Source organism: Penicillium pulvis (genome assembly GCF_028828015.1).
Source record: "Penicillium pulvis strain IBT 33274 chromosome Unknown contig_12_segment0_segment0, whole genome shotgun sequence".
Taxonomy (NCBI): Eukaryota; Fungi; Ascomycota; class Eurotiomycetes; order Eurotiales; family Aspergillaceae; genus Penicillium; species Penicillium pulvis.
This window is the reverse complement of record NW_026643072.1, coordinates 2,776,534-2,803,976: the sequence shown is the minus strand read 5'-3', so window position 1 is coordinate 2,803,976 and position 27,443 is coordinate 2,776,534. Positions and strand designations below refer to the sequence as shown.

Below are 27,443 nucleotides of genomic sequence, written 5' to 3'. Positions count from 1 at the left end.
AAATTAAACTTCCAACTCAAGCCCCCCCAAAATCCCAAAATAACAGCAACCGGATCTTTTCCTTCCTTCCCTAACCCCCCTTCCTTTCGTTCTCATCAACTTTCACCTTCCCTTGTGACACTCGTTCAGAAGGAAGGATTGGAGTAGAGTTTTGGAAATTTTGTTGGAAGTTTTGCTCCTTCCCATTGTTTTCATTTTTCTCCATTTTGGCTTTCCGTTCCAATTTCATTCGTTAGCATCAACCCCGAATTTGACATTCGGTTCACTTCGATCCCGGCTCGGCATTCATTTCAACGCCTTTACGTTTACGCCATTCGTTTCGTGTCGATGCGGCAATAATTTCGAAGAACCGTTTATCATCAATAGTAATACTGTGTATGGGTCATCGTTGAGGTGAGATAATTTGGGTGGATCGCGGATCTCCGTGTCGCGGCGAAGAATTAGCAAGGACCTGGGGCTGATCCATTGTGTACAGTGCTATCAAAAAAGCGTTCGATTGCGACTCCTTCCATCATGGCGGGCTACGAAGCAGGCGGCCATTATGATGATGGTTACGCCCAGGCAGGTCATGGTGACGCCTATTATCAGGATGAGCATGGGCATGAGCAGGCCCAGGGCTACTACGACAACCAGACATATGGTGATGGATACTACGATAGAGCCGCAGCAGGAGGGTATGCAACTCCAGACATGGGAATATGAAAACTGGAAATAACTGACAATAACGCAGTGAATACTACGACGGTGAGCACCCAGCAGGATATGCCGACGGTGGTCATGAGGCCGCAGGTGCTGCCCATGGGTCTTATTACGAAGGCGGCCAGCACGATGAATACTACGGCGACCAACAATATTATGACCAGGGCCAAGCTCGCGGCCGTCGCGGTGACTCCGAGGAGGATTCCGAGACATTCAGCGACTTCACCATGAGGTCGGAGACTGCCCGTGCAGCGGACATGGACTACTATGGTCGTGGTGACGAGCGTTACAACAGCTACGGGGGAAGTCAATACGGTGGTCAGAGTGGATATGGTGGCTACCGGCCCCCGTCTTCGCAGGTTTCCTATGGCGGAAACCGATCGTCCGGTGCATCCACACCTGTCTATGGCATGGAATACGGAAACGCGTTGCCGGCTGGCCAGCGTTCGCGGGAGCCATATCCGGCTTGGACTTCCGATGCTCAAATTCCTCTGTCCAAGGAGGAATTGGAGGACATTTTCTTGGATTTGGTGAACAAATTTGGTTTCCAGAGAGACAGCATGCGTAACATGTACGACCACATGATGACTCTCCTCGACTCGCGTGCCTCTCGTATGACCCCGAACCAGGCCTTGCTGTCATTGCATGCCGACTACATCGGTGGACACAACGCCAACTACCGCCGTTGGTACTTTGCGGCTCACTTGGACCTCGATGATTCTGTTGGTTTTGCCAACATGAAGCTCGGCAAGGCGGATCGGAAGACCCGCAAGGCTCGCAAGGCCGCCCAAAAGGCCGCGAAACAAAACCCGGAGAACGAAGAGGAGACTCTGGAAGCGCTTGAAGGCGACAACAGTCTGGAAGCAGCCGAATACCGCTGGAAGTCTCGCATGAACCGGATGTCTCAGCATGACCGTGCCCGTCAAATTGCTTTGTACCTTCTCATCTGGGGTGAAGCCAACCAGGTTCGATTCTTGCCTGAGTGCATTTGTTTCATCTTCAAGTGTGCCGATGACTACTACACATCCCCCGAGTGCCAAAACCGTGTTGAGCCCGTCGAGGAGTTCACCTACCTGAACGAGATCATCACACCCCTCTACCAGTACTGCCGTGACCAGGGATACGAAATTCTGGATGGCAAGTACGTGCGTCGTGAGCGTGACCACAATGAGATCATTGGTTACGACGACATGAACCAACTGTTCTGGTACCCCGAGGGTATTGAGCGCATTGCTTTTGAGGACAAGACCCGTTTGGTCGACTGCCCTCCTGCTGAGCGATGGCCCAAGCTAAAGGACGTTGTGTGGACCAAGGCTTTCTTCAAGACTTACAAGGAAACCCGATCCTGGTTCCACATGGTTACCAACTTCAACCGTATCTGGGTTATTCACTTGTGTGCTTTCTGGTTCTTCACTGCCTACAACGCTCCTACTCTCTATACCGATCACTACACCCAGCAAGCGAACAACAAACCTACTGCAGCCAAGTACCTTGGTGCGGTCGGCTTCGGTGGTGCACTTGCAGCCTTCATTCAGATCTTTGCTACCATTTGCGAGTGGGTCTATGTTCCACGTCGATGGGCGGGAGCTCAGCATCTGAGCAAGCGTTTCTGGTTGCTCCTTTGCGTGTTCATTGCCAATCTAGTGCCTGGTGTCATCATCTTTGGTTTCCTCGATAAGTTCGGCAGTGCCGCACACGCCGTCGGTCTTGCTCTTGGAATTGTTCACTTCGTCATGGCGCTTTGCACTGCTTCCTTCTTCGCCATCCAGCCCCTGGGTGGTCTGTTCGGAAGTTATATGAACAAGAACGGTCGCAAGTATGTGGCCAGTCAGACATTCACCGCCAGTTTCCCTCGTCTGTATGGAAACGATATGTGGATGTCCTACGGTCTCTGGGTTTGTGTCTTCGGTGCCAAACTGGCTGAGTCTTACTTCTTCTTGACCCTTTCGCTGAAGGACCCGATTCGCATCTTGTCTCCCATGTCAATTTGGGAGTGCACAGGTGTCTACTGGATCGGCAACGCTCTGTGTCACAAGCAGCCCCAGATCTTGCTGGGTCTCATGTTCTTCATGGATTTGACACTTTTCTTCCTGGACAGTTACTTGTGGTACATTATTTGTAACACTATCTTCTCAGTGGCCCGATCGTTCTACCTTGGTGTGTCTATCTGGTCGCCTTGGCGAAACATCTTCTCCCGTCTGCCCAAGCGTATCTACTCCAAGGTGCTTGCCACCACAGATATGGAGATCAAGTACAAGCCCAAGGTTCTGATCTCGCAAGTGTGGAACGCTATTATTATTTCCATGTACCGTGAACATCTCTTGGCCATTGACCACGTCCAGAAGCTGCTTTACCACCAGGTTCCCTCAGAGCAGGAAGGCAAGCGGACTCTTCGCGCCCCTACCTTCTTCGTGTCCCAGGAAGATCAATCCTTCAAGACAGAGTTCTTCCCGGCTGGCAGTGAGGCTGAACGCCGTATCTCCTTCTTCGCCCAATCCTTGTCTACTCCGATGCCCGAGCCATTGCCCGTCGACAACATGCCCACCTTCAGTGTCCTCATCCCCCACTACAGTGAGAAGATTCTTCTGTCCCTCAGAGAAATTATTCGTGAGGATGAGCCTTACTCCCGTGTCACTCTCCTGGAATACCTCAAGCAACTGCACCCTCATGAGTGGGACTGCTTTGTCAAAGACACTAAGATCCTGGCCGACGAGACCTCTCAGTTCAATGGCGATGTCAACGAGAAGGGTGAGAAGGATGCTCAGAAGAGCAAGATCGATGATCTGCCTTTCTACTGCATTGGTTTCAAGTCTGCGGCACCCGAGTACACTCTCCGAACTCGTATCTGGGCTTCTCTCCGTTCCCAGACTCTCTACAGAACTATCTCTGGTTTCATGAACTACAGTCGTGCTATCAAGCTGCTCTACCGTGTCGAGAACCCCGAAGTCGTTCAGATGTTCGGTGGTAACTCGGAGAAGCTGGAGCGTGAGTTGGAGCGTATGGCTCGTCGCAAGTTCCGTATCTGTGTTTCTATGCAACGTTACGCGAAGATGACCAAGGATGAGCGTGAGAACACCGAGTTCCTTCTGCGTGCCTACCCCGACCTCCAGATTGCCTACCTTGATGAGGAGCCCCCAGCCACCGAGGATGAGGAGCCCCGCCTGTACTCCGCCTTGATTGATGGCCACTGTGAAATCCTCGAGAACGGCATGCGCAAGCCCAAGTTCAGAATTCAGCTCTCTGGTAACCCGATTCTTGGTGACGGAAAGTCTGACAACCAAAACCACGCCATCATCTTCTACCGCGGTGAATACATTCAATTGATTGACGCTAACCAGGATAACTACCTGGAAGAGTGCTTGAAGATTCGCAGCGTTTTGGCCGAGTTCGAGGAGCTGACCACGGACAACGTCTCGCCCTACACCCCTGGTATCCCCTCACCTGAAACAACCCCTGTTGCCATTCTTGGAGCTCGTGAATACATTTTCTCCGAGAACATTGGTATTCTGGGTGATATTGCTGCCTCCAAGGAACAAACGTTCGGTACCCTGTTTGCTCGTACTCTGGCTCAGATTGGTGGTAAACTCCATTACGGTCACCCCGATTTCCTCAACGCTACTTTCATGACAACTCGCGGTGGTGTCTCGAAGGCTCAGAAGGGTCTGCACTTGAACGAGGATATTTACGCCGGTATGACCGCTCTCTTGCGTGGTGGTCGTATTAAGCACTGCGAGTACTACCAGTGTGGTAAGGGTCGTGATTTGGGTTTCGGTTCCGTTTTGAATTTCACTACGAAAATTGGTACTGGTATGGGTGAACAGATGTTGTCCCGAGAGTACTACTACCTTGGAACCCAACTGCCTCTCGATCGCTTCCTTTCATTCTACTATGCTCACCCTGGTTTCCACATCAACAACATGTTCATCATGCTGTCTGTGCAAATGTTCATGATCGTTTTGATCAACCTGGGTGCCTTGAAGCACGAGACCATCATTTGCCGTTACAACTCCGATCTGCCAGTCACTGACCCTCTGTTGCCTACCTACTGTGCTGATCTTCACCCGATCGTCAACTGGGTCAACCGTTGTGTTATCTCCATTTTCATCGTGTTCTTCATCTCCTTGGTTCCCCTCGCCGTGCAAGAATTGACTGAGCGTGGTGTTTGGCGCATGGCCACTCGTCTGGCGAAGCACTTTGGATCCTTCTCATTCATGTTCGAGGTGTTCGTGTGTCAGATTTACGCCCAGGCTGTGCACCAGAACTTGTCGTTCGGTGGTGCCCGGTACATTGGTACAGGTCGTGGTTTCGCTACGGCTCGTATTCCTTTCGGTGTGCTGTACTCGCGATTCGCTGGTCCTTCCATTTATGCCGGAGCTCGTCTACTCATGATGTTGCTTTTCTCCACATCAACTGTCTGGACACCGGCTCTGCTTTGGTTCTGGGTTTCCCTGCTGGCTTTGATCATCTCGCCCTTCCTCTTCAACCCTCACCAATTTGCATGGAACGACTTCTTCATCGATTACCGCGATTACCTTCGTTGGCTCTCGCGAGGTAACTCCCGATCGCACGCCTCGTCTTGGATTGGTTTCTGCCGTCTGTCTCGCACCAGGCTTACCGGTTACAAGCGCAAGGTTCTCGGTGTTCCCTCTGAGAAGAACTCCGGCGACATTCCCCGGGCTCGTTTCACGAACATTTTCTTCAGTGAGATTATCGCCCCACTGGTCGTCGTCGCTGTTACCCTTGTCCCCTACCTGTTCATCAACTCCCGGACCATGTACAGCAACAGCGATCTTTATGCTCCCAACGCCGTCCTCCGTATTGTCCTGTGTGCCTTGGCGCCTGTTGGCATCAACGCTGGTGTTGCTGGCATGTTCTTCGGCATGGCTTGTTGTATGGGTCCCCTGTTCAGCATGTGCTGCAAGAAGTTTGGTTCTGTTTTGGCGGCTATTGCCCATGCCATTGCCGTCATCGTGCTCATTATCTTCTTCGAGGTCTTGTTCGTTTTGGAATCCTTCAACTGGGCCAGAACCGCGTCCGGTCTCGTTGCCATGATGGCTATCCAGCGCTTCATCTACAAGCTGATCATTTCACTTTGTCTCACTCGTGAGTTCAAGCACGATCAGTCCAACATCGCTTGGTGGACTGGTAAATGGTACAACATGGGATGGCACTCCATGTCTCAACCCGGACGTGAGTTCCTGTGTAAGATTACTGAGCTCGGCTACTTCGCCGCCGATTTTGTTCTTGGCCACATCATCCTGTTCTTCATGCTGCCTATCCTTGCCGTCCCATACGCGGACAAGTTCCACTCCGTCACCCTATTCTGGCTTCGTCCCAGGTATGTTCACCAATGTCCTCGATTAACATGTAACCACTAACATCCACAGTCGTCAAATCCGCCCTCCTATCTATTCCTTGAAGCAGTCCAAGCTGCGTAAGAGACGTGTGGTTCGTTTCGCCATTCTCTACTTCGCCATGCTTGTTCTTTTCATTGTCCTCCTCGTGGCGCCAATTATCCTTCACAACATGTCTAGCATCTCCAAGCCTATGCTCACTTCGCTCTGGAGCGCAATCGGTGTCAACGGTAAGAACAGCCAGATGTTATACCTTCTGCAGCCCATGGACAAGGGATTGAACGATACCGTCTCCTACTATACCGGTAGCAACTTGCCGGATGGCTACAAGCCTGTTTCCACCGACGCTCAACCCGCTACTACTGGTGATTCTGCTACCTACGTTCGGAGGATGATTTGAGGGGGATTGGCCCCATCTTGTATGAAAATGGCTTGTACAAAGTTTTGTCTTTTTCCATCTTTCCCCTGCGATTCGCTGCATTCTTTCTAAACCACCGGCGTCCTTGTTGATCTTAATGGCTTCCGTGGAATGACTCGGTGTAATTTGAGTGATTCCGTCATAGCCCTGGGGGGTTTACCTTCATTCTTCGCCGTTCTCATTGCTTGTTTTTCTTTCCTTTTCTTTTTCTCACCATAAACATAACGGAATACAATCTGCATTGGCTTCATTTTATTATATATCATATGTTTGTAAAATAATATAAAATACTGTGGGTCCTTCCTGTCAATTGGGAAATTTGCTCCTCCTTGTAAGCTAAGTTAATCACGTGATGACCCCGATCCAGCCGGACCGCGTCCCCCGGACGCATCTTGTATTCTGAATGTCCCTGAATCCATCATCCTTCGCCGCTCCCTACCCAATCCCTTTTTACTGGAACAGATCTTGCTGGTGCTCTCAGCGACACTAGCGCCACTGAGTTACCCAACATGGATCTCGCAGAGACGCAACGTCTCCTCTCAGAGTACCTACACGAACTTACGACCCTTTTCCATCAAATACCCGGCTCAGCTATTTTCCTGCGCTACGTCAAATCAAGCTACCAAGATGATCCAATTAGGTCCGCGGTAGAGTTGTTCCTCTTTCTGTTCGCTGTGCGTTATCTGTTGGCCCCAAAGTATTCGACCAAGCCCGGTGTGGTGTCACTCTCGGAGGATGAGATCGACGACCTGGTGGACGAGTGGACTCCTGAGCCACTGGTTGGAGAGCCAACACCTCTGGAGGAGATGGAGGTTGCCAGGCGCACTGTGATTGTGGGGTAAGTCTTAACTATTCTTCGTCCCAGATGAGACCCTGTGGGTGTTGAACTTCTGCTGACGAATACCTGCTTCGGGGTTCTTAGTCCTGTCGGTCCCAAGTCCAAGCTCGCCAATGGTCGCACCGTTACCAATCTCAGCTCATACAACTTCTACAACTTTAATACCAACGAGACCCTTAAGGAGAAGGCGATTCTGACTCTTCGGAACTATGGTGTTGGCCCCTGTGGTCCTCGTGGATTTTACGGCACCCAAGATGTGCACCTGAAGACCGAGGCCGATATTGCATCTTTCCTTGGCACTGCGGCCTGCATCATGTACTCTCAGGCGTTTTCGACTATTTCCAGTGTTATTCCTGCGTTTTCGAAGCGTGGTGACATTATCGTGGCGGACAAGGGTGTCAGCTTTGCTATCCGGAAGGGTATCCAGATCTCGCGGAGCATTGTCCGGTGGTACGAACACAATGATATGGAGGACTTGGAGCGGGTTCTCGCCAAGGTGACGAAGGAGCAGGCCCGGAAACCGCTGACTCGGCGGTTCATTATCACCGAGGGCATGTTCGAGTCTTATGGTGACATCGTGAACCTTCCCAAGATTGTAAGTGATGGTACATTTGGGGAAGTAGCTAAGTCATTCCGCTAACCCTACCTGCAGATTGAGTTGAGGCTCAAGTACAAGTTCCGTCTTATTTTGGATGAGACATGGTCTTTTGGAGTCCTCGGTCGTACTGGTCGCGGTGTTACTGAGCACCAGAACGTTGACGCTGCAGAGGTTGACATGATCGTGGGATCGCTTGCGGGTTGTCTCGTGGGAGGTGGAGGCTTCTGTGCTGGATCAGAGGAGATCGTCCACCACCAGCGTATTTCCGCTTCGGCGTACACTTTCTCTGCAGCGCTCCCGGCTCTTCTCTCTACCACTGCCAGTGAGACTATTAATCTGCTCCAGAACAGCCCCGAGACAGTATCGCAGCTTCGCGAGCTCACAAAAGCAATGCGGGCTCAACTTGACCCCCGTAGTGACTGGGTCTACTGTTCTAGTTCCGTTGAGAACCCTGTCCTCATTTTGGTCATCAAGCCTGAGGTTGTCGCTTCCAAGAAGCTTTCTTACAACGATCAGCAGTTCCTGCTCCAAGATGCCGTCGATGAGGTACGTACAATAGGCCGCTTTCCTTCGCAATAGAAACAATGCTAATCTCTTTCACAGTGCCTCGCCAACGGTGTCCTGATTACCCGTCTCAAGACTCTCGAGGATAACTTTGAGCCCAAGCAAATCGTTCCCGCTGCGCTCAAGGTTTGCGTCACAACCGGCCTCACCAAGAAGGAGATTGAGAAGGCTGGTACTATCATCCGGCACGCCATCACAAAGGTGATGAGCAAGAAGAAGTAGATTATTCTTTTGCACTTCTCTTGAAAAGATGGCTGTCGCCGCCATCAATGACCGCTCATGCCCCCAATGACTTCTGGCATCCTCTGGTTTTACCCTATACATCCTACGCCCTAATGCCTCCTTTTCTCGTCTGTATTGTTAAGTTGTTTGTTCATATGCATCTTGCTATCGCTACCTTGTACAGCACTGCCCCCCATCCCTCGCTTTTCTTCTTTCCAGCGGGGTAGTATCACATTTTACCGGTGCATGGCTTTAGATTGTTTAATATTATTTTTCCATGGCTGCAGCCTAGTGCTGTGCTGAAGTTTTCACAAAGATGGCCTCGGCCTTTCCACTTTAATATTGTCTAATTGTAGAAATTGTCTCATTGAGCTGCCGTAGAACTCCTTGTCTCGTTTCGTGCCCATAGCCTAAGATTCCAAGCCCTTGATATTGCAGTCTAATCCTTGGTCTAGGGGGAAATCTCATCGGTCGCTCCCTGGCTTTGAGACTGCCGCCTGGAGAGATAAGATATCCCTCAAACACTACAGTAAATGTATCTCGTCTACAAGCTGATTGGAACCGGGGCCAAACTCTTAGTCTCCCGGGAACCGAGCGGAATGAGTCCAACATTCCATTGACCTGAGATGTGGCCAGGGGCATTCTTCGCCCTCCCATCAGATCTGGCCCGTTCGAAAAACAAGGTCGTATCTCCAATATGATCTGGAAACACACCCTAGCTAGACCTGTCTTCCCTCAACCCTGCGCACAAGGGGCACAGGGCTGCATTAAGTTGTAGCACTTGGCCCAGATCTCATTCCCCATGTCACCCCACATTGGATAACTATGCTCGGCATACCTGTTTTGTTTACGTATGCTAACTTTTTCGCCTAGAGGATCTCGGGGTTTTATCCCCAGAATATAACCCGGTTGATCTGCACAAATACCTTCTTCCCTTGTTCCTTGTTCGCGTGGAGAGGACTTCGAGGTCACTCTCAATGTTATGTCGGTGATCTACTAACCCTAGGTTCCATTGAAGGGCTCGGAAGTTCCGACCCAGGGATTTGATTTTACAATGAAGCACTTTACTCGGGCGCTATTGGCCTTGCTTCTTACTTCATCTGGGGTGCATGCAGTGTCTCAAGGTGAGATACCCTGCTCCATGTAGAACTCGATATGGATGTTAGCAGTGTACTAATATTCGAATAGATTCAAACCAATGTCTTGGAGAACTACACGGTGAATCTCAGGCTCGCACTGTTTCTGAGGTAGTCGTTGTGGTTAATGAAAATGGGGAGCCCATTCATACGAAGACAAGGCTTGTTCTTGCTACAACTCCTGCTTCGCAAGCAAATGTAAGTAGACTTTAACATTCTAAGGGCCAGTATCAAAGATCGCTAACGTGTGTTAAAAAACTTCTTAGACTCTGTCCACTCAATCACCAACATCAACCTCAAGCCCTGATGTGCCTCCGACAACATTGACACAGACAAAACCGCAAGATGGTATGACCACGAATGACGCTACCTCGAGCGAGAGAAAACAAAAGAAGCCACCCTCCAATGGCGCGCCCCATTCGCATGAGCCACAGCACCCTGAACCGCCTCACATCGAAGCTCCTGCGCATCCTGAACCGCCTCATATCGAAGCTCCTGCGCATCCCGAGCCAGCCCATCCTGAACCGCCTCACCACGAGCAACCTCCGCACCCCGAACAACCTCACCCAGAACCACCGCAACATGACGAACCAGCCCAGCATCCCAAACCCAACACAGACCCAACCCGCCAATTCGGCATCTCATACTCCCCCTATGACGCCGACAGAAGCTGCAAGACCCAAGACCGAGTCAACAAGGACCTCGACCTCCTATCGCAGTATAAGTTCATCCGCATCTACGGAACGGACTGTGAACAAGCCACTCTCGTAGCCCGAGCAGCCCGCCTTCACAAAATGCAAGTATTCGGCGGAATCTACGACTTAACCGACTTCCCCGCAAGCCTCAACGCATTCAAAGAAGCCGCAACCAAAGAAGACGGCACTCAAGATTGGTCCGTCTTTCACACTATCGCCGTGGGCAACGAGCTAGTAAACGGCGGCCGAAGCACCCCGGCCGAAGTCTCGGGCGCCATCACGCAAGCCCGCACTTATCTCCGTGGACAGGGATACAAAGGTCCCGTCGTAACGGTGGACACGTTTTCCGTGCTTTTGAAGCACCCGGAATTATGCATCGCATCGGATTATTGTGCTGCGAATTGTCATGCCTTTTTTGATGCTACGCAGCAGCCGCACAATGCTGGCCCTTATGTCCTTGGGCAGATGCATGCTGTTTCGGCTGCGGCTGGGGGGAAGCATACTATCATTACGGAGTCGGGATGGCCGCATGCTGGTCAGGCTAATGGTGATGCTACCCCATCGCCGGAGAATCAGCGTGTTGCTATTGAGAGTCTGAGGAAGAGTTTTGGTCATCGGGGGGATGATTTGGTTCTCTTTACGGCTTTTGATGATTTGTGGAAAGATGATAACAGGTACACGTTTAATGCGGAGAGGTTTTGGGGGATTCATGATGAATAGTTTGCATTTTACATTGCATTTGGCTTTTTCTGTTTCTGTTCTTTTCGTTCTTTACCTTTCACTTTTCTCTTTTTTTTCTTCTTCTTTTCTATCTTTTTGTCTTGATTTCTCCTTTTTGTGCTTCCATTTCATTTTGGTCCATGTAAAGTAAAGGACCTGAAAAAGCCCCTAGGGCAACTTTGGTTAGCTTTAGCTTCTTAGTTTATTAAAGCAATTCCGCCACACAATGAACAAATGAAAAATTAAAATGAAGAATCCTCTTATGAAATCGAAACATCAGTGGTAAAAATGGGGGCCAAACCTAGCCCCCTTCGGTGTAGCCTGATAGGTAGTAATGCAGCAGGATCATCGATCCACCCCAAAACCTACCATTGATTGGCTCCATCTGAGGATTCATCTCTTAAACTCTAAGTGTACTCGCATCTCTGGATCCAAAATACGCCATATAATCTGCACACATCCAGAACAATCTAATCCCGAGTCCAGTTCCTTTGGGTAAACACACAATCCTCCACTCCCCAAAAAGGTTATAAGACACTACGGAGTACACTACACACCAAGCAAGCCTTGGCAGTTCACACCGAGTCAAAATGTCCCTCATCCTGCAACCAGTCACAGAAAGCGATATTCCATCCCTCTCAGAACTCTGGTACAAATCCTTTAGTATACCCATCAACCTCCTCATGTTCCCAAACACACCAGGCATCCGAGCATGGTGGAACGAAGCCAACGGGCACGATCTGCTCCACAACCCGCATCGAAAATACCTCAAAGTTGTCGATCCCGTGCCCGTGCCTGGTGCCGTGGTTGCATACGCTAAATGGGACCTGGACCCACAGCATAGTGGCGCGCGTTTTCCCGAGTGGCATACGGAGTCCGATCGGGAGACTTGTGATCAGGTTTTTACTGTTTTAGACAAAGAGAAGAAAGAATTTTTTGGGGAGCGGAGATTTTACTGTATGTGGAAATTGCGATTTATGCTTATATTGCGCGGGTGCTTACAGTGCTGATGCTTTAGATTTGGACATGCTGGTTGTGGATCCGGCGTATAGGGGACGGGGCGCAGCTGCGATGTTAATTCAGTGGGGCTGTGAGCTTGCGGATCAGGAAGGTGTTCCTGTGTATCTGGATGCGCACATTGATGCTGCTCCGATGTATCGGAGGTTCGGGTTCAAAGATCGCGATAAGGTGGTCACTTCTGAAGGGGCAGTTTCGATGATTCGAGAGCCTGGGACTAAGTAGTTTACTCGGCATAGAAGTAGTTGTATGTAGCTGCATTTGTCTGTTCCAAGGGTATACATGTATGAGTCTAATCTCATTTATTTAATTTACAAAGCACCCGTTAAATCATTATGGATTTCCAAGACTCAAATCCTGTTCCTAACCACCTGCATTTCATACTCCTCTTGCACTATCCACTCCTGCGTTTGGTGAATAATCAGCTGTCGCGAGTGCTGGCTTTCCTGAGAATCCCGCCCACCCTCAATCGCATCGTCCTCGTCTGCATCTCCTGGGTTCGTCGTGTAGACTCGAGAATGATTGGTAGATCCGCTGTTTCCAGTCGGAGTGAAATATGAGCTCTCGCCATAGCTGTTCGTGACACCTTGTCCCCAGCCTGTATTGAAAGCAATCACGAATGGCTTTAGACACGGTACGGTTGAGACCATGAGGCTGCAGTGAATGAGGACGGCAGTGGCAATTGTTGCTTTGGATAGAAGAAGAGATGGATTGGGGTGGTATAGTGCGTCGTCGAGATAGGCTTGACGAAGGATAATTAAGATAATAGTCCTAGTCAGAGGAGAAATGGTCAGCCTTGCAGTATTTGCGAGCGATATCAAACACATACGGCGTCCTCGTTCCAAAGGCAAAGATCACGGTAGCCTTCTCCTTCCACCGCATCTGAATACCCCAGACCAGGAATATACTAAGTCCAAACGAGAGGACTTCCGTAATCACATCGAAGGCTGTGATGGTCTTCCAGGCTAGGTTCTGTTTTCCATGGTTAGTTGGATGGTACAAGAGAGCTGAGGATCACGTACAAGGTTACCGCATTCCTGCGCCATAGCTGATTCAATCAATAGATTTTCTGGGTGGCAACTGAGAGCAATGGCTAGAAATGAAGCAACTGTCCATGCTGCCACCACCGCCAGAAGAATTTTCGAGCTGAGGAGGTATTTGTCTTGTCGGCCCAGGCGTTTCAATAGCAGGCAAATGGAGATTTTGGAGGCTCCGTGGGCAGCTAGAAACAAGAGGTTTGCTGCATAAAGACCCTGGCATACCCGTGAGCTGATATTTTCTTGCTTGCAGCGTTTGAAATATGGAGATGAGTTACCTCTCCGGCTTTTTTCAAGCTTGATACCGAGCTTTCATCTTGCGGTCGTCCTAGGCCATGGTTGACGGCGTCCATTATTGTTCCTACATGGGCGACACCTAGTCCCTGTACACAGGAGCAAAATTAAGCTATCGCTTGCCTTAAACATAGAAATGGCTTTGTAGAGGTGGAAGACCCCGTTGGATAGATTGTATAGAGAAGACTTACACTCCCGACAAACAACGCCAGATCATCAATCTGCACGGGTCCATTGATCGCAATCCGCATATACAACCGGATCAATCCCACAATGATCATCCATGACATAAACAGCGTCTCGACAATAACGATCAGACCACTTCGATCCGTCGCGGAGATCCTATAAGGGGAATCGGACGCCATGGTGCGAAACAAAAAAAAAATGGCGACAACGATTGAAAGCAGGGATTTCACGATAGCATTATAATACTACAATCTACGTTACGACTTACACTGTAGGACTCGAAGGATCTATGAATTGTACAGGGGGTTTGCCTTGGTCCCACGCATATTAAAGTAAAAGTATGACAATCCGAACCCGATTTCGCCCCAAGATAAAAAGTCTCCACCCATAGCCCCTCCAGGGATCCGAATAAAATCAAAATGTCTAGGATCCTTGCAAGCGATGGTTGGTATTGGATTTGCCCCCTGTCGGGTTACGAATCTCGATATTACCGCTATCCCAATAACAGGTGGTGATCGGCACAACGCAGCGGGTGGAAGGATTTTGATCCAGGTTCACGAGGAATTGGGATGGAACAGATTAGCGGCACGATAGTATCGAACCAATGATTCTCCATTGATTGTCTAAGAGTTTATTTTCCAACGCTTGACGAACACTAAAGGATGGAGATTGGGCCAGCTCGCAGTGCTTTAATCTCACTCACATGCTAAACTAGCGCGTCTGCCCTAATGCAAAGGATTTTTGCTTCTAACCAACTATGATCCCTGTTTGTTGTGCTGGGATTCATAGATTTCTCGAAACATATATTTGTATTTTTCCCGATTTTTATTGCTCCGAAGCCTGCATATGCTACCGTTTCTTGACTCCACTGGGCTTTGCTAGCCTTGGGAAGTCCGAGTCTGCGCGTGTGGTTGCGTTTTTTAACTTGATTTTGCTATAATTGAGTTCATACCCTTGATCTTTTTCCCCTTCTCTCTCTTTTCCTGTGGATGACACCCCTTTTTATCTATCCTCATAATTTACTCCATCATGGGCTTCGAGGAAGGAGTTACGGCAAACGTCAAGGGCTCGCCTGCAGGTGAGGATGTCGCCGACCCAAAAACGGGTACGACGCAGGACAAGCAGGATATGTGGCGTGTTGGTCGCGATCAAGAATTAAACGTATGCATGATTCTTCAACGAAGAAAAAGCTAAACAAAAACTAAAAATAACGCAGAGAAACTTCCGCTTCCTTTCCGTTCTGGGCTTTACGGCGGTACTAATGTGCACATGGGAAGCCGTTCTTTTGTAAGTCTGCGATGGTAATTCTATTTTGTGTCACTAACGTTTTGGTAGTGGTTCATCTTATGGCTTGACCGATGGCGGCAAGGGAGGTATGATCTACACCTACCTGGGTGCCTTAGCAGGGTTCAGCTTCGTGATCCTTTCCATGGCTGAAATGGCATCCATGTAAGTAGAAGTCTTGGCAAGGCTTGGCCATCTATGCTAACTTGATCCCTAGGGCCCCTACCTCTGGTGGTCAGTATCATTGGGTATCGGAGTTTGCACCCCCAGGCTCCCAGGCTGTACTGAGTTACATGACTGGTTGGATTTGTGTACTGGGATGGCACACTGGTATCGCAGGATGCTGTTATACTGTCGCTAACATGATGGTTGGTATTGTGGCCATCAACTATCCTGATTCGTATACCTATCAACCATACCATGTCACGCTGATCGTCATTGCCGTGGCTATAGTGGCTATCTTGTTCAATACATTCCTGGCCCAGAAGCTGCCTATGATTGAGGGTATCATCCTGATCGTACATGTGTTTGGCTTCTTTGGTATCTTGATTCCTCTCTGGGTGCTTTCTCCCACTGTCCCTCCCTCCGAGGTGTTTGGTTCCATCGAGGATCGAGGTGGATGGGGAAACAATGGACTTTCCTGCCTGGTCGGACTGATTGGTCCCATTTATGCTTTGATTGGTATGTCCAACATTGTTCTTTTCGCCGCAACATACTAACAGTGTCACAGGCCCCGACTCCGCAGTTCATATGTGTATGTACCCTTCCCTCCTTCCAAAATCCCAATATACTAATAGATTAAACAGCCGAGGAAATCAGAGACGCATCTCGTGTTCTCCCCTTGGGCATGGTCTGGACGCTGGTCCTCAACGGGTCCACTGGCTTCGTCATGATTGTTACACTTGCATTCTGCGTCGGCGACATCGATGAAGTCCTCGCTTCCACCACAGGCTTCCCATTCATCCAGGTCTTCCTCAATTCTACAGGATCAGTCCCCGCAGCAACCGGCATGACAATCGTGATCATGATCATGCAGTTTTGTGCTGCAATCAGTAACGTCGCAACAACCTCCCGCCAGATCTACTCTTTCGCTCGGGACAAGGGACTCCCCTTCTCCGACTTCTTCGCTACTGTAAGTTTTGCTTTTTAAAAGCCAAACCTCTCCCTGAACGCCTCCTAATGAGCCTGAATCTTTAGGTCAACCCAACTTTCACCGTGCCTCTCAACGCCCTGTGCGTGAGTCTAGTCATCGTATCACTCCTCTCCCTCATCAACATCGGATCCTCGGTGGCTTTCAACGCTATCATGTCTCTCGGCACCGCCGCTCTCCTCTCATCCTACATCATCTCCATCTCCTGTGTTCGCCTTCGACGCTGGCGTGGCCAGCCTCTGCCTCCAGCACGCTGGAGCATGGGGAAATTCACACCCATTTGCGACACGATCTCCATCATAGTCTTGTTGATAATCTGGGTCTTCTGTTTCTTCCCTCTGACAAATTCGGCAGCCCCGACTGATATGAATTGGGCTGTGGCCATCTATGGCGCTGTTATTCTTGGTTCGATGGGCTACTATATTTTCCGCGGCCACAAGTCCTACAAGGGTCCCGTTACCCGGGTAAAGGTGATTTAAATAGTAATTAACGGATTCGTTGTTTGAGTAATAAGCGGTGAAAAGCTGTGTATTATTTGGTCTCAAAAAATGATGTCTTTCCTGGAATGATGAGAATATGTTCTGATAGACTTTTCTCTCTTGTCTTTTTTCTCATTTCAAATAAATGTCAGCTGGTTCATATCTATATGATGACGGGCTGCAGGTTATCCGGGTTTCAATGGTCAAAGCCCGATAGAAAGTGCAACTTATCTATGCAAACGGTAGAACTTGATTTAAACAGTCCCTATTGTTGTCCAAGATACACGCGCGGCTGCATCAAAGAAAGTACTAGGTCATGAATCAAGAACGAATGATTTCTTCCATACACTGGGATTGCCCCAACTGGAGCTCCAGCCTCAAAGCAATCTTTCAAGTCAAGGTTTATTTCGTAGTATTCGCTAAATCTATGCATTTGAGATACGTAGCACCCTTGAAATATTAAGCTCAAGGCTTAATTCGCTAACAACATCAGCATACGTTTTTTCACATATGTAACGACCAACACGCACCTGAGTTAAGGTAAAGCTAAGTCTTCAGACCTTTCTTTCCTAGGACGGCCCGAACGAGGAGCATCAATCACATGGGCTTCACAAATCTCAAAAGATCGATGTGAGGGATCAAATCCTCACTCAATCGCTCGGGCTCATATCGAATTAATCGTTCGGACAGGCATCTCAGTCAGAGTAGAGATACGAAGTGAATCCATTCCCATCCATTTCATGGTGATGACTAGCGTACGCATGGCCATGTCGTATTCAACCATGATGACGGTGAGCAGGTAGGCAGTTAAATAGACAGGTGAGCTGGGGTACATAAAGGTGTGGAAGGGGGAAAGGGGTTCGTGTATGGCCTAAAACGTACTAGTGATGTTGAATACCACCCAAAAAGCGAATATGCAGCTATTTTGACGGACCTCCGTAATGGGCAGGCAATGTCTATGTTATTGCTATAATCTACACACGATACCAAATATAGAGCAAGATTGGACTACGAGTATTAGGAGAATATGTGAAAGCACGATGAGGGAGCAGCATTTTATGCAGGACTATTTAATAGAGATGAGGTGTATAGCATGTTGATATTCCCACAATTTAAAATGATGCGAATGAGAAATCGCGACCATTTCAATACAGTTGGATTCCAAGCTTATATAACGTCCAGATTATGCTGTTGTTCTTTCTGTCCTTGACCAGAACCATGCGTTACTAGATCGGTGGGTCTGCTGGTATATGTGCATAATTCTACGAATTATGACGGTTACAATAGCATAGGTGAAAAGCCCAATCCGTCTATTCGGGAAGATATCAGGAGTATTTACACATTGAAGAGCCTCTCCCATGAGTCTGCCCATGCAGAAACAGAATAAAGAAACATGCCCTCCCAAAATTTCGGACCCCGACCCAGCAAAGGTGTGCTTTTGTGTAAACCAAGGGTACAATCGCCCGATCCTGTTAAGATAGTCTCTTTTTTGTTTTGGTTTTGAATCCTTGTCGTGCAAGAGCTGGGTCGGGGTGTACCGGGCATATAGGAGAGTTTGGCCTGAAACACAATAAAAAAACCAAAACCAAGAGAGGGGAAAGGGTATCAACACCGTGACACATGCTGGGGTGACATGGAGAAGGAAAGGAATGGGAAAAAGACGAGAACACAAGAAGAGGAGCGTGGACTTCATGAGCACATAAAGAGTAAAGAACCAAGAGATCAATAAATGCGAGTGCATATGAGGAATTTCTTCGATCAGATTTCGTTCCGGAGATCTTCGTGGGAGTGGTGACCGGATTGATCACGTTCCTTGGCCTTGCGGCGGGAGGGAGCGGGAACAAAATCGAAGAAGCGATATTTGCTGGAGCTCTCCTTGGTAACACTGGACCTGCGAGCCTTGGAAGTCTCAGAATGGTCGAGGGAGTAGGTAGAGGAATTCTTGGAGCTGCCAGTGCTATCACGAGCATCAGACCATCGGGGTATCGTGAAGGGCATGCGGGACTGATCCCAAGTGGCAGAGGAAGAGCTGGGTGGGGTGTCATCCTCCTCTGGTCCACAATCGGTTGATCGACGGGGTAGGGGTGGCCGAGGTGCAAAGAAGCCAATGGAACCTCGATGACCTGGAGTTGCCGAGGCAGCAGACCCTGGGGCAGCAGGAGCAGTAGCAGACTCTGGAGCTGGAGTAGATGGTTTGCTTGGACTCTCATCATAAAAGGTCACAGCCCGCTCCATGGAATCCACCAACTCCTCCCACTTGATCTGAAGCGTATCATTTGGGCGTTCAGCTTGCTCAGCTTCGTCCAAGCAATCCTCGGTGCGCTCTTGCAGGTGAAGTGCCAATTCATGAAACTTGGAAAGGAACGGATCAATCTCTTCCAGTTCAGAGAGTCGCTCCGGGACAACTTCCAGCCAAATATGAATCAAGTTTGCGAAACACCGGGATTGGTCGACCAAGAATGGAAGACTAGGGAATCCCTCGCGCGAGGTAAGTGGCAGCCGTCCAAGAATTTGTAATGGGGTGGTATAAGAGGGGGTAGGAACAGGAGCCGTCGCATTGGACGGGATATCGCAGATAAGATCGACGAATTGTTTGAATTCTGCACGGTTGCCGACCAGGAATTTGTTCATAGGCTCCATCCATGGTTCTTTGTTGCCGAATGTTGTCATGTTGGCTAGGCCCTGAAGGGCCTTGGCGATGAGGGTCAGAGTGCGCTGGGCTCGAGGACGGGGATGATCTAAGAGGATGGTGAGTGGATGAAACAAAATATGGCATAGAAGGGGCTCTTACCTTTCAAAAGCCCGAAGAGCTTGGGGTTGAGGATGGCCGGGCAAAAGAATCTCAAGAAGAGGAAGCCAGAGACACTACTGTAAGTCACAGAGCGTAAGAAGTCGCCATAGCGGTCCTCAGCGCATGCTCTGACGTGTCGAAAGATACGCCTGAGCTCAGCAGGACACCGGGACCATGAGATTGCAATGGACTTCCAAACCATGGTGGTGAGATTGATCAGGTTCCGCCAGTTGCGATCAAGGTCTTCGGCACGCGGTACTCGGGCTGGGTCCACTTCACACTCGGGATCACTCTCGTCGATTTCACGCAAGCGTTCTCCAATCGTTTCTTCCAGATACTCTTTACCCAATCGACGCATGTGCTGATCGAGTGCTTTGGTCAAGAGTGAATTGCCACGAAATAGGAGATTGGCTTCTACAGTTGCTGTCCTTCCCATATCTCTGACTAGGACGTTACGGTCGTGACCAGAAGATTCCCGGGTGTCATTCGAATGAATCCTTGTCGTGTACCGCAGGTGACTAGTGGTAGATTCTTTGTGGAGACCATCGATCTCATCCTCGACGAGCGCCGAGATCCAGTCTACCGTAGACCCAGAGACCTGATAGATATTCAGAAGCATCTCAGCCAGCTGTGTCAATTCGGACGACATAACTTGGCCCATGTTGATTGTGAGACCATTGGTGAATTTGTGGAGGAGCTCCATCATCGGGCGGTATTCCTCGGACATCAAGACTACCGTTTCCTCCATCCGAGCTCTCATGAACATTTCACCAACTGCTTGGTCATGGTCATCCAGAATGGGCCACCACTTTTCTGAGTCCACACCTGAGTCCAGTTCGTCTAACCGCAAATCTACCCGTCCAAATACCGCGTCATTAGTAGAGATCTCAATTTCATCAAGCATGTTGACTGCGTTGACTTCTTGGGTGGACGAGTATGTCCCTTGCGCGATGAGCGTCCAATCCCTCTGTGCGTTGAGGGTTTTGACCAATATAGAAGCCTGCGACAGGACTGGAGGTAAATCATTAAAAGTGAAATCTTCTCGCCAAAATGGATTTGTGGTCCGGTATTTGACAGCAGTCTTCGCGCGAATTTCTCCGTCCAAAAGAACCTCGGTATAAAAGTCGCTAACCTTGGGCGAGGCCGGAGCGGAGTAACCATGCGATCTGGATTGTTTTCGACTCCGCGGTGTTTCCTCCTCCTTGGTACGAAAAAGCTTCGCTTCCGTAACTCGCAAGTGCAAGATTCTCTCGATTCGGAACATGCCCTTAGTGGGGGAAGTATCGGCTTCAGGGGTTTTATTCGGATCTTCCACCGCAGCTTGCAGTTGAGGACCATAGAGCTCTGGGATGGTGAATGCACGCAGCAGAACGAACCAAACCTCGAAAAGGACGCGGGTTTCCAGAGCGAGATAGATGGGACGCATCGCTGCGTCAGGAACGGGGTGTGCTGTGTATTGCGGGTAAATAGCGATGCAGAACTCGTCGTCCAGCACCGAGGAATCCAATTGTTGAATGGCGCAGCGCGATAATTGAGAAAGTTGAATGCATGCCACAAGAGCAACATCGGACTCAGTATAGAGCTTGAAAAAGCCGTTTTCTAACAGTCTACAGCTCACTCGCTGCCAGGAGGAAGAAAGGGCTCTTGACTGTCTGTATGTGGAAACTCGGCGTGCCGCCGATGCCGGTCGCACTCCAGCCGCCGATGGTTTGTCCCAAAGAAGCATCTTACCAACTTTGATGATGGCGGCATCTTTTTGGGACGCGGTTTCTGAATTTCTTCGGCGTTCAGGAATTCGTCGGTCTCCAATCATAACGGATTGAGGTTTGGTCATTTTATTCTGGACGCCCTTGGGACGTATGGGTTGCCAACACAATAAAGCTGCGAGCCAAGAGTCGAATGTTTCGTTGACATGAGGTCGTAGCTGGATCCCTAGCCCAGAGGTGAATGTATGAACGCTCAGGTAGGTTGTCTGAAGCTCTGAGTCAAACAATGTCCGTACCCGGCAGCCGCGGAGATCAGGGATGAGGGTCTTTGCCAGGGCAGGTTCTCCTTTTGCCTGGTATATGAGACTTCCAGTAGCGACATTGATTGCACAGTATCCAGATGTCCAGGGGCTGGACCCCCAGGAGGAGTTGGAAGACGTTCGGAAAGAAAGAATTCCATGCATCCTTCCGCAGGTGGTCTTCATCAATTGGAGTATTTTGGCAGCATCGGTGTTTGAAAGGGGTGAGGCGAATTGATTGTGTGCGACTGTTGGGGATCGGCTACTCCCAGGGGATTTTCGCTGGCGCGTAACTGCTTGACCAATATAGTTGGGAGATTGTATCGATGGAAATCCAATGGAAGATGAGGAATCCTCGGAGGTTTTACCTTCGGCCGTCTTGGGCTGGGATGAGCTGGCGGCATTGACCGAACCAATCCTTGCGCGAGACTTCACAGTATTGGATGCTATATCGCTCCGTTGCTCCTCCATCGTTGTGGTTCGTGATCGCGTCCGCACGGTCCGTCCCTCCGTCGGCGCTTCCGGTTCGGTTCGTTCGACGGTTCGCGATCGCATGGTAGTTCGGGGGGAAGGCGCGCTTTGTGTAAAATGTTCGCTTTCGGATAAAGGGGAGTGTGACTCCGGGGTCACAGTACGAATGCCGGTGTCTCGAAAGCTGTCTGGATAGACCATGCCGTGGCGGTCCCTAGATGATGACTTCTTGCTCGATCGTCGCTCCACGGGGCGACTATATAATGCTTGGTGTATCGAATTTCGTTTGGTACTATTTGCATTGGGGTTTTCTGGATCCATGCTGCCCGGTCGTCACTCTCGCGCGAGCGGACGGGAGCGTGATGGGGAGAAGGTCCACACCGGAGGGAGCGCTTGGGCTACCTTAACACCAATATTATAGAGATTCCGTAAACCTGCTCAGCCGCACGAATATAAATGAAAGTCGTATATTGTGCAGGACGTTATGAAAACACATGGAGTCCAGGGGAAGGAAGGTGGCCGGAGTCGTACATTCGGTCGAGACGGCGGGTCGAGACAGGGACAAAGGGGAATCGCGGGTCACCGTCGTTTGTCTGAGAGATGCAGAATCTAGCAAAGGTACGGTGAGCGACCAATTGTTGGACAGTTTGATTGCGACGAGTGCCGCGGTCGCGGGAGGGGGAAAAGGTGTAGCGGCGTGTCGGTTTCAAAGCAAGCCCGAAAGAGAGATCCGGGGCGAGCGTGATATCATAATTATCGAGGGGGCTGGAAGGGAAAAGGGAAGCGATCGGGCTTATGGACAAGCATTATAGACATACCTTCATCAGTCCCCTTCAAAATTGGGAGGTCTTGAGAATATGCCGGGGCGGGATGCTGGGGAGGTGGAGGGAGGGGGCGCTTTCGTTTGGAGTGGGTTTGTGTGTGTGCGTCCGTGTTTTGCAGATCCCCCAGCAGAAAAGTAGACGTTCCGGGCGGAGCCAGGGAATGGCAGGGATGGGGGATATATAGATACTCCGGACCGAAGATGAATTGTGAATTTTTTTCTTGGTGAAGGGAAGGGAGAGGGGCGAAGGGAAAGGGAAGAGGGGAGAGAAGTGGATAACGGAGCTGAGGTGTATAAAGGGGAGAAGAAATCCACCGCCAACTTCCCTACAAACATCGAATTGATGACTCCAACGGTTTCGACTTTATTATTATTTTTGGATAAGATTTTCCTCTAGAACCTCAAGTTGAGCCTTAGCAGATCTTCGTACCTCGGAATTCCGCGCTCTCGTTCCTCCAGGTACAAAACGCAGACCAGATCCCGCTCCTTCTTCCAGCCTTTAACCGGGAATACCAAGATTACGCCAATCGGGAGTGCAGAGAGGCGCTAAGAGGCTACACGGCAGTAGAGAAGGCGATTCCCCCTAGTTTCCCTTAGTCCTAAGTTCCCAAGCTTTAGCGTCGGGTCCAAACCAGGCCTCTCCGGATACAGGATAGTGTATTGTTTCCAAGATTATTTTACTCGAGCAGTAATTGCGTGGCACCCATTTTGGGGCAGGTACTTTAGTGCTGGTGGACAGGGGCGAATCACCATGAATCCAGAGTAGCCACAGGCTCAACAATGATCCCGGCTGTTGTCGATCGGACCCTCTTTCTGGATCCAATGCCACCGTGAAAAATCTCCTGTTGATGCGCCCTGGTTCCATGCATAAGCGCACTAGCTACATAACTAACTAGGTGCAGCTCCAGGGGATGTAATCTGCCCAAGATTATACCTCCTAGCAAATTTCGAGCTTATATAGAAGAAACTTTAGCAATTTCGATTGAAGCGAAATGATAGGAAATCCCGACACCTTCCTCGGAGGGGAAAAAAGACGCGGGTGCTAACTTCAAAGTGGATTGCGGACTGGGGCCGTGTCATCAAGTAGATTCCCGCTTCTTAAATCCGTCTCCTGAGGTCTGGAAATCCCCCGAAGTGGAGACGTATGTTCTTCGAGAAACAATTTCTTCAAGTCACCGCCAGATTGACGGTTCTAGAAAGACCAAAAGCGCAATTGCAGCGCATCATGCATACTAAGTTAGTGTACCAGACTGTTCTTCCTTCCCGAGACCCCGCACTGACTAAGCCATCCACATGACTCGTGTCGTAACTAGCCATGATAAGATTGTGGCCTAAGGCTGTAATATTATGTCATTGTCATTCAGATCACGACCACCTGATAGCTTCCTAGAGGTCCACGCGGACATGATCAGATGCCCTAGGTCATAATCTCCCTTTGAAAAAGAACCACTACTCTCTGAGGAAAAGGGTAAAGGTAGATTATATTTTATTGCAGTCCATGCATCGTTGTATACGAGACTGAGAGCTGTTGTGGATAGTGACCGCGTCCCCACAGCAGCACAGCTTCGTGTTGACCTTATCGGCATACCGCCCCCGAGCTCCGCCAATCCATGGCGATTCATCCCAAAGACTCGAGAGTACCAAATTGAGTCAGTTTAAAAGATGATGTCCTCAAATATACTCTCGCGCTTCCTTCCACCAACAGACTCGCCATCCGTCTATGAAGCCATCCGAGAACACGATGCCGAATCCGATTCCTCTGATGTTGAAGAACGCGCAGGCATGGGCCCGATGGCGAACCAGGAACATTTCAGTGATGGAGAGCTGGAGGATGCGTTGGCAGATGCAAGGGATAGCCAGCTGTCTAGCCCAACTGCAGCCCTGCTGAGTCGGCCATCACCAAAGGCGAATCCTCGCGGCTCTCCGTCAGTGTCGCGTCGTCGAAAACCTTCTAGACCTCGATGGATGACGCAGGCGTCGCCACAGGGATATGAATTTGATGATCGAGATGATGATGTGCCACAGTCACTTTTGGTGGAGGGACATGACGATGAGGACCTGAAGTCACGGCTCCCTCCCCCGCCTCAGATGATGCCCAGTCGCTCCAGAACCCCCAGTCCTCAACCATCTCCCCATCCTGCACCCTCACGACGCTGGGAAACATCCCATAATCGTCACACCTCAGATACTGATAACCGTCATCCTTGGACGCGGTGGTTTTATGGACAACATCTGAGCCTAGCTAACGTTGACCCTAAGAAGAAAGCCATGTGGCGCTGGGCGAATGTGGAGGACTTGGATAACTTTTTGAAAGATGTGTACATCTATTTCTTGGGAAATGGATTTTGGTCCGTTCTTCTGAGTCGCGCCTTGAACCTGTTGACCTTTGCCTTTGTAGTGGGGTTCTCCACATTTCTCACCAACTGCGTCAATTACCACAAGGTTCGGGGCAGCAAATCACTGGACGAGATCTTAGTCCCCAAATGCACATCGCAGATGTCTGGCTCGACACTTTTTTTACTATGGTTGTGCACTTTCTTCTGGATTGGGAAGCTCTTCCAATATTTGCTGGACATCCGAAGGCTCCAGCACATGCATGATTTCTATTACTACTTGCTTGGAGTCTCGGACGGAGAAGTACAAACTATCGCGTGGCAGGAAGTTGTCAGTCGGTTGATGACGTTGCGAGATTCTAATCCAGCCACGGCAGCGGCAGTATCTGCCAAACACCGACGATTCATGGGCAGCCAGTCCAAGCAGCGAATGGATGCTCATGACATCGCAAATCGTCTGATGCGCAAGGAAAATTACATGATCGCCTTGGTCAACAAAGACATATTGGATCTGACGTTGCCCATCCCATTCCTGAGAAATCGTCAGCTTTTCTCTCGCACGTTAGAATGGAATCTCAACTTATGCATCATGGACTACGTTTTCAATGAACAAGGTCAGCTGCGCACCTTATTCCTTAAGGATACCCATCGAAGAGCGCTTAGTGATGGGCTGCGGCGACGCTTCATATTTGCTGGCATCATGAATATTTTTGTCGCGCCATTCATCGTGGTCTACTTCCTTATGCATTACTTTTTCCGCTATTTCAATGAGTTCAAGAAGAACCCGGGCCAGATCGGATCACGTCAATATACCCCACTTGCGGAGTGGAAGTTTCGCGAGTTCAATGAGCTTTGGCATCTGTTTGAGCGTCGAATCAATATGTCTTATCCATTTGCCAGTCGCTACATCGACCAATTTCCCAAGGATAAGACAGTTCAGGTAGCACGGTTCGTGGCATTCATCTCTGGTGCGTTGGCTTCTGTACTTGCTCTTGCGTCACTGGTGGACCCCGAGTTATTTCTTGGATTTGAAATCACTCCTGACCGCACCGTTCTCTTTTACCTGGGTATCTTTGGTACGGTCTGGGCATTTGCACGTGGGCTGGCTCCCGAAGAAACCGACGTCTTTGATCCCGAATACGCACTTCTCGAGCTGATCGATTTCACTCACTATTTTCCGAACACCTGGAAGGGCCGCCTGCACAGCGATGATGTGCGCAAAGAATTCGCTGTCTGCTATCAGATGAAGATCGTCATCTTCCTCGAGGAGATTCTTAGTATGATTTTCACGCCCTTCGTGCTGTGGTTCAGCCTACCCAAATGTAGTGATCGTTTGATAGACTTCTTTCGCGAGTTTACCGTTCATGTTGATGGGATGGGCTACCTTTGCTCCTTTGCGGTCTTTGATTTCAAGAAAGGCACAAATGTCATGTCCGCTGGCCGGAGAGACACACCCGGCAAACAAGACCTGCGGGCGGATTACTTCTCGACAAAGGACGGAAAGATGCTTGCTTCATACTACGGGTTCTTGGATCACTATGGCACCAACAACCAGCCTGCTGGACGACGGCCTTTCCATCCGCCCCCGAATCTGCCCACGCTTGGGCCTCACGAGATGGGCGGTCTCCATGATCGATTTGATCCCCAGCCACGATCGGGACCGATGGGACAATTTGGTCCGTCCCTTGTAGCATCGAGATTTAGATCCATGGCAGCCGACCATACTCGCTCACCAACCACATCTATGCTTTTGGACCCGCATAATCAGCCATCCACATCTGGCTTCCGCCCCGGACGGACTGCCCCCTACCCCCGTTCCCGCCTTGCTCGGTCACAGCACCCCATGTCTGATACCGCTGAAGACGACGAGTCGCCATCGGAGACTCGTGATTCTTCAACCCGTGCTCCACGCCCCACTGGTGCGTCAAGTGGCGGCGTTGGCACGAGCGATGGAGAGTTGGGAGATTCTTGGCGAATGAATCCACTAGCCAATGAAGAGGGAGCTGCCGAAGGCAATGAGGGTGAGAATCTGGATGACATCGCTGGAGGAGCCGGTGTTCTGGGCCTCATACAACAGTTCCAGAAAGCCAATACGGATGGTCGACGGACTACGGTTGGAATATAGAGTGGCCAAGGTATCATTCACGCACATTGGGGAATAAATCCAGAAGATGCAACCATACATATAATGTCTGGATTTCCCCATTTCTGAATTGATTTAGCGACGTAGAATTGATTTTTTTAATTATTGATTTTTTAATTTTTTTAGTTCCTATTTGGACTTATCCGTGTTGTATAGGGCTAGCAGGTGCAAGGTTTATCATCAGAC

The 27,443-nt window shown here is 49.8% G+C and overlaps 8 protein-coding genes across 8 annotated transcripts; 6 read left to right on the top strand and 2 right to left on the bottom strand.

Moving 5' to 3' along the window:
• Window positions 1-513: 513 nt before the first annotated feature.
• On the top strand, window positions 514-6,453 carry N7503_002257 (1,3-beta-glucan synthase; the record flags this gene model as incomplete). The annotated part of the gene is made up of 3 exons (XM_057061804.1): window positions 514-674; window positions 731-6,037; window positions 6,087-6,453. 3 exons carry the CDS (start codon window positions 514-516, stop codon window positions 6,451-6,453), a joined length of 5,835 nt encoding a protein of 1,944 aa, XP_056925766.1.
• A 527-nt stretch (window positions 6,454-6,980) lies between these two features.
• On the top strand, window positions 6,981-8,693 carry lcbA (serine C-palmitoyltransferase subunit lcbA; the record flags this gene model as incomplete). The annotated part of the gene is made up of 4 exons (XM_057061803.1): window positions 6,981-7,309; window positions 7,394-7,904; window positions 7,962-8,453; window positions 8,511-8,693. 4 exons carry the CDS (start codon window positions 6,981-6,983, stop codon window positions 8,691-8,693), a joined length of 1,515 nt encoding a protein of 504 aa, XP_056925765.1.
• Window positions 8,694-9,747: 1,054 nt separating this feature from the next.
• On the top strand, window positions 9,748-11,244 carry scw4 (putative cell wall glucanase (Scw4); the record flags this gene model as incomplete). Its single annotated transcript, XM_057061802.1, has 3 exons — window positions 9,748-9,817; window positions 9,882-10,027; window positions 10,096-11,244. 3 exons carry the CDS (start codon window positions 9,748-9,750, stop codon window positions 11,242-11,244), a joined length of 1,365 nt encoding a protein of 454 aa, XP_056925764.1.
• A 590-nt stretch (window positions 11,245-11,834) lies between these two features.
• N7503_002254 (uncharacterized protein) lies at window positions 11,835-12,486 on the top strand (the record flags this gene model as incomplete). Its single annotated transcript, XM_057061801.1, has 2 exons — window positions 11,835-12,201; window positions 12,263-12,486. 2 exons carry the CDS (start codon window positions 11,835-11,837, stop codon window positions 12,484-12,486), a joined length of 591 nt encoding a protein of 196 aa, XP_056925763.1.
• Window positions 12,487-12,611: 125 nt separating this feature from the next.
• Window positions 12,612-13,957, bottom strand: N7503_002253 (uncharacterized protein; the record flags this gene model as incomplete). Its single annotated transcript, XM_057061800.1, has 5 exons — window positions 12,612-13,032; window positions 13,091-13,233; window positions 13,284-13,514; window positions 13,577-13,681; window positions 13,784-13,957. 5 exons carry the CDS (start codon window positions 13,955-13,957, stop codon window positions 12,612-12,614), a joined length of 1,074 nt encoding a protein of 357 aa, XP_056925762.1.
• An 835-nt stretch (window positions 13,958-14,792) lies between these two features.
• On the top strand, window positions 14,793-16,691 carry N7503_002252 (putative amino acid permease; the record flags this gene model as incomplete). Its single annotated transcript, XM_057061799.1, has 7 exons — window positions 14,793-14,939; window positions 14,995-15,065; window positions 15,114-15,227; window positions 15,280-15,743; window positions 15,793-15,816; window positions 15,869-16,194; window positions 16,260-16,691. The coding sequence occupies exons 1-7, from the start codon at window positions 14,808-14,810 to the stop codon at window positions 16,689-16,691; spliced, it is 1,563 nt and encodes a 520-aa protein (XP_056925761.1). The 5' UTR covers window positions 14,793-14,807.
• A 1,758-nt stretch (window positions 16,692-18,449) lies between these two features.
• On the bottom strand, window positions 18,450-22,279 carry N7503_002251 (GTPase-activating protein BUD2; the record flags this gene model as incomplete). The annotated part of the gene is made up of 2 exons (XM_057061798.1): window positions 18,450-19,429; window positions 19,483-22,279. The coding sequence occupies 2 exons, from the start codon at window positions 22,277-22,279 to the stop codon at window positions 18,450-18,452; spliced, it is 3,777 nt and encodes a 1,258-aa protein (XP_056925760.1).
• A 2,164-nt stretch (window positions 22,280-24,443) lies between these two features.
• atgI (autophagy protein ATG9) lies at window positions 24,444-27,239 on the top strand (the record flags this gene model as incomplete). Its single annotated transcript, XM_057061797.1, has 1 exon — window positions 24,444-27,239. The coding sequence occupies one exon, from the start codon at window positions 24,444-24,446 to the stop codon at window positions 27,237-27,239; it is 2,796 nt and encodes a 931-aa protein (XP_056925759.1).
• Window positions 27,240-27,443: the final 204 nt, after the last annotated feature.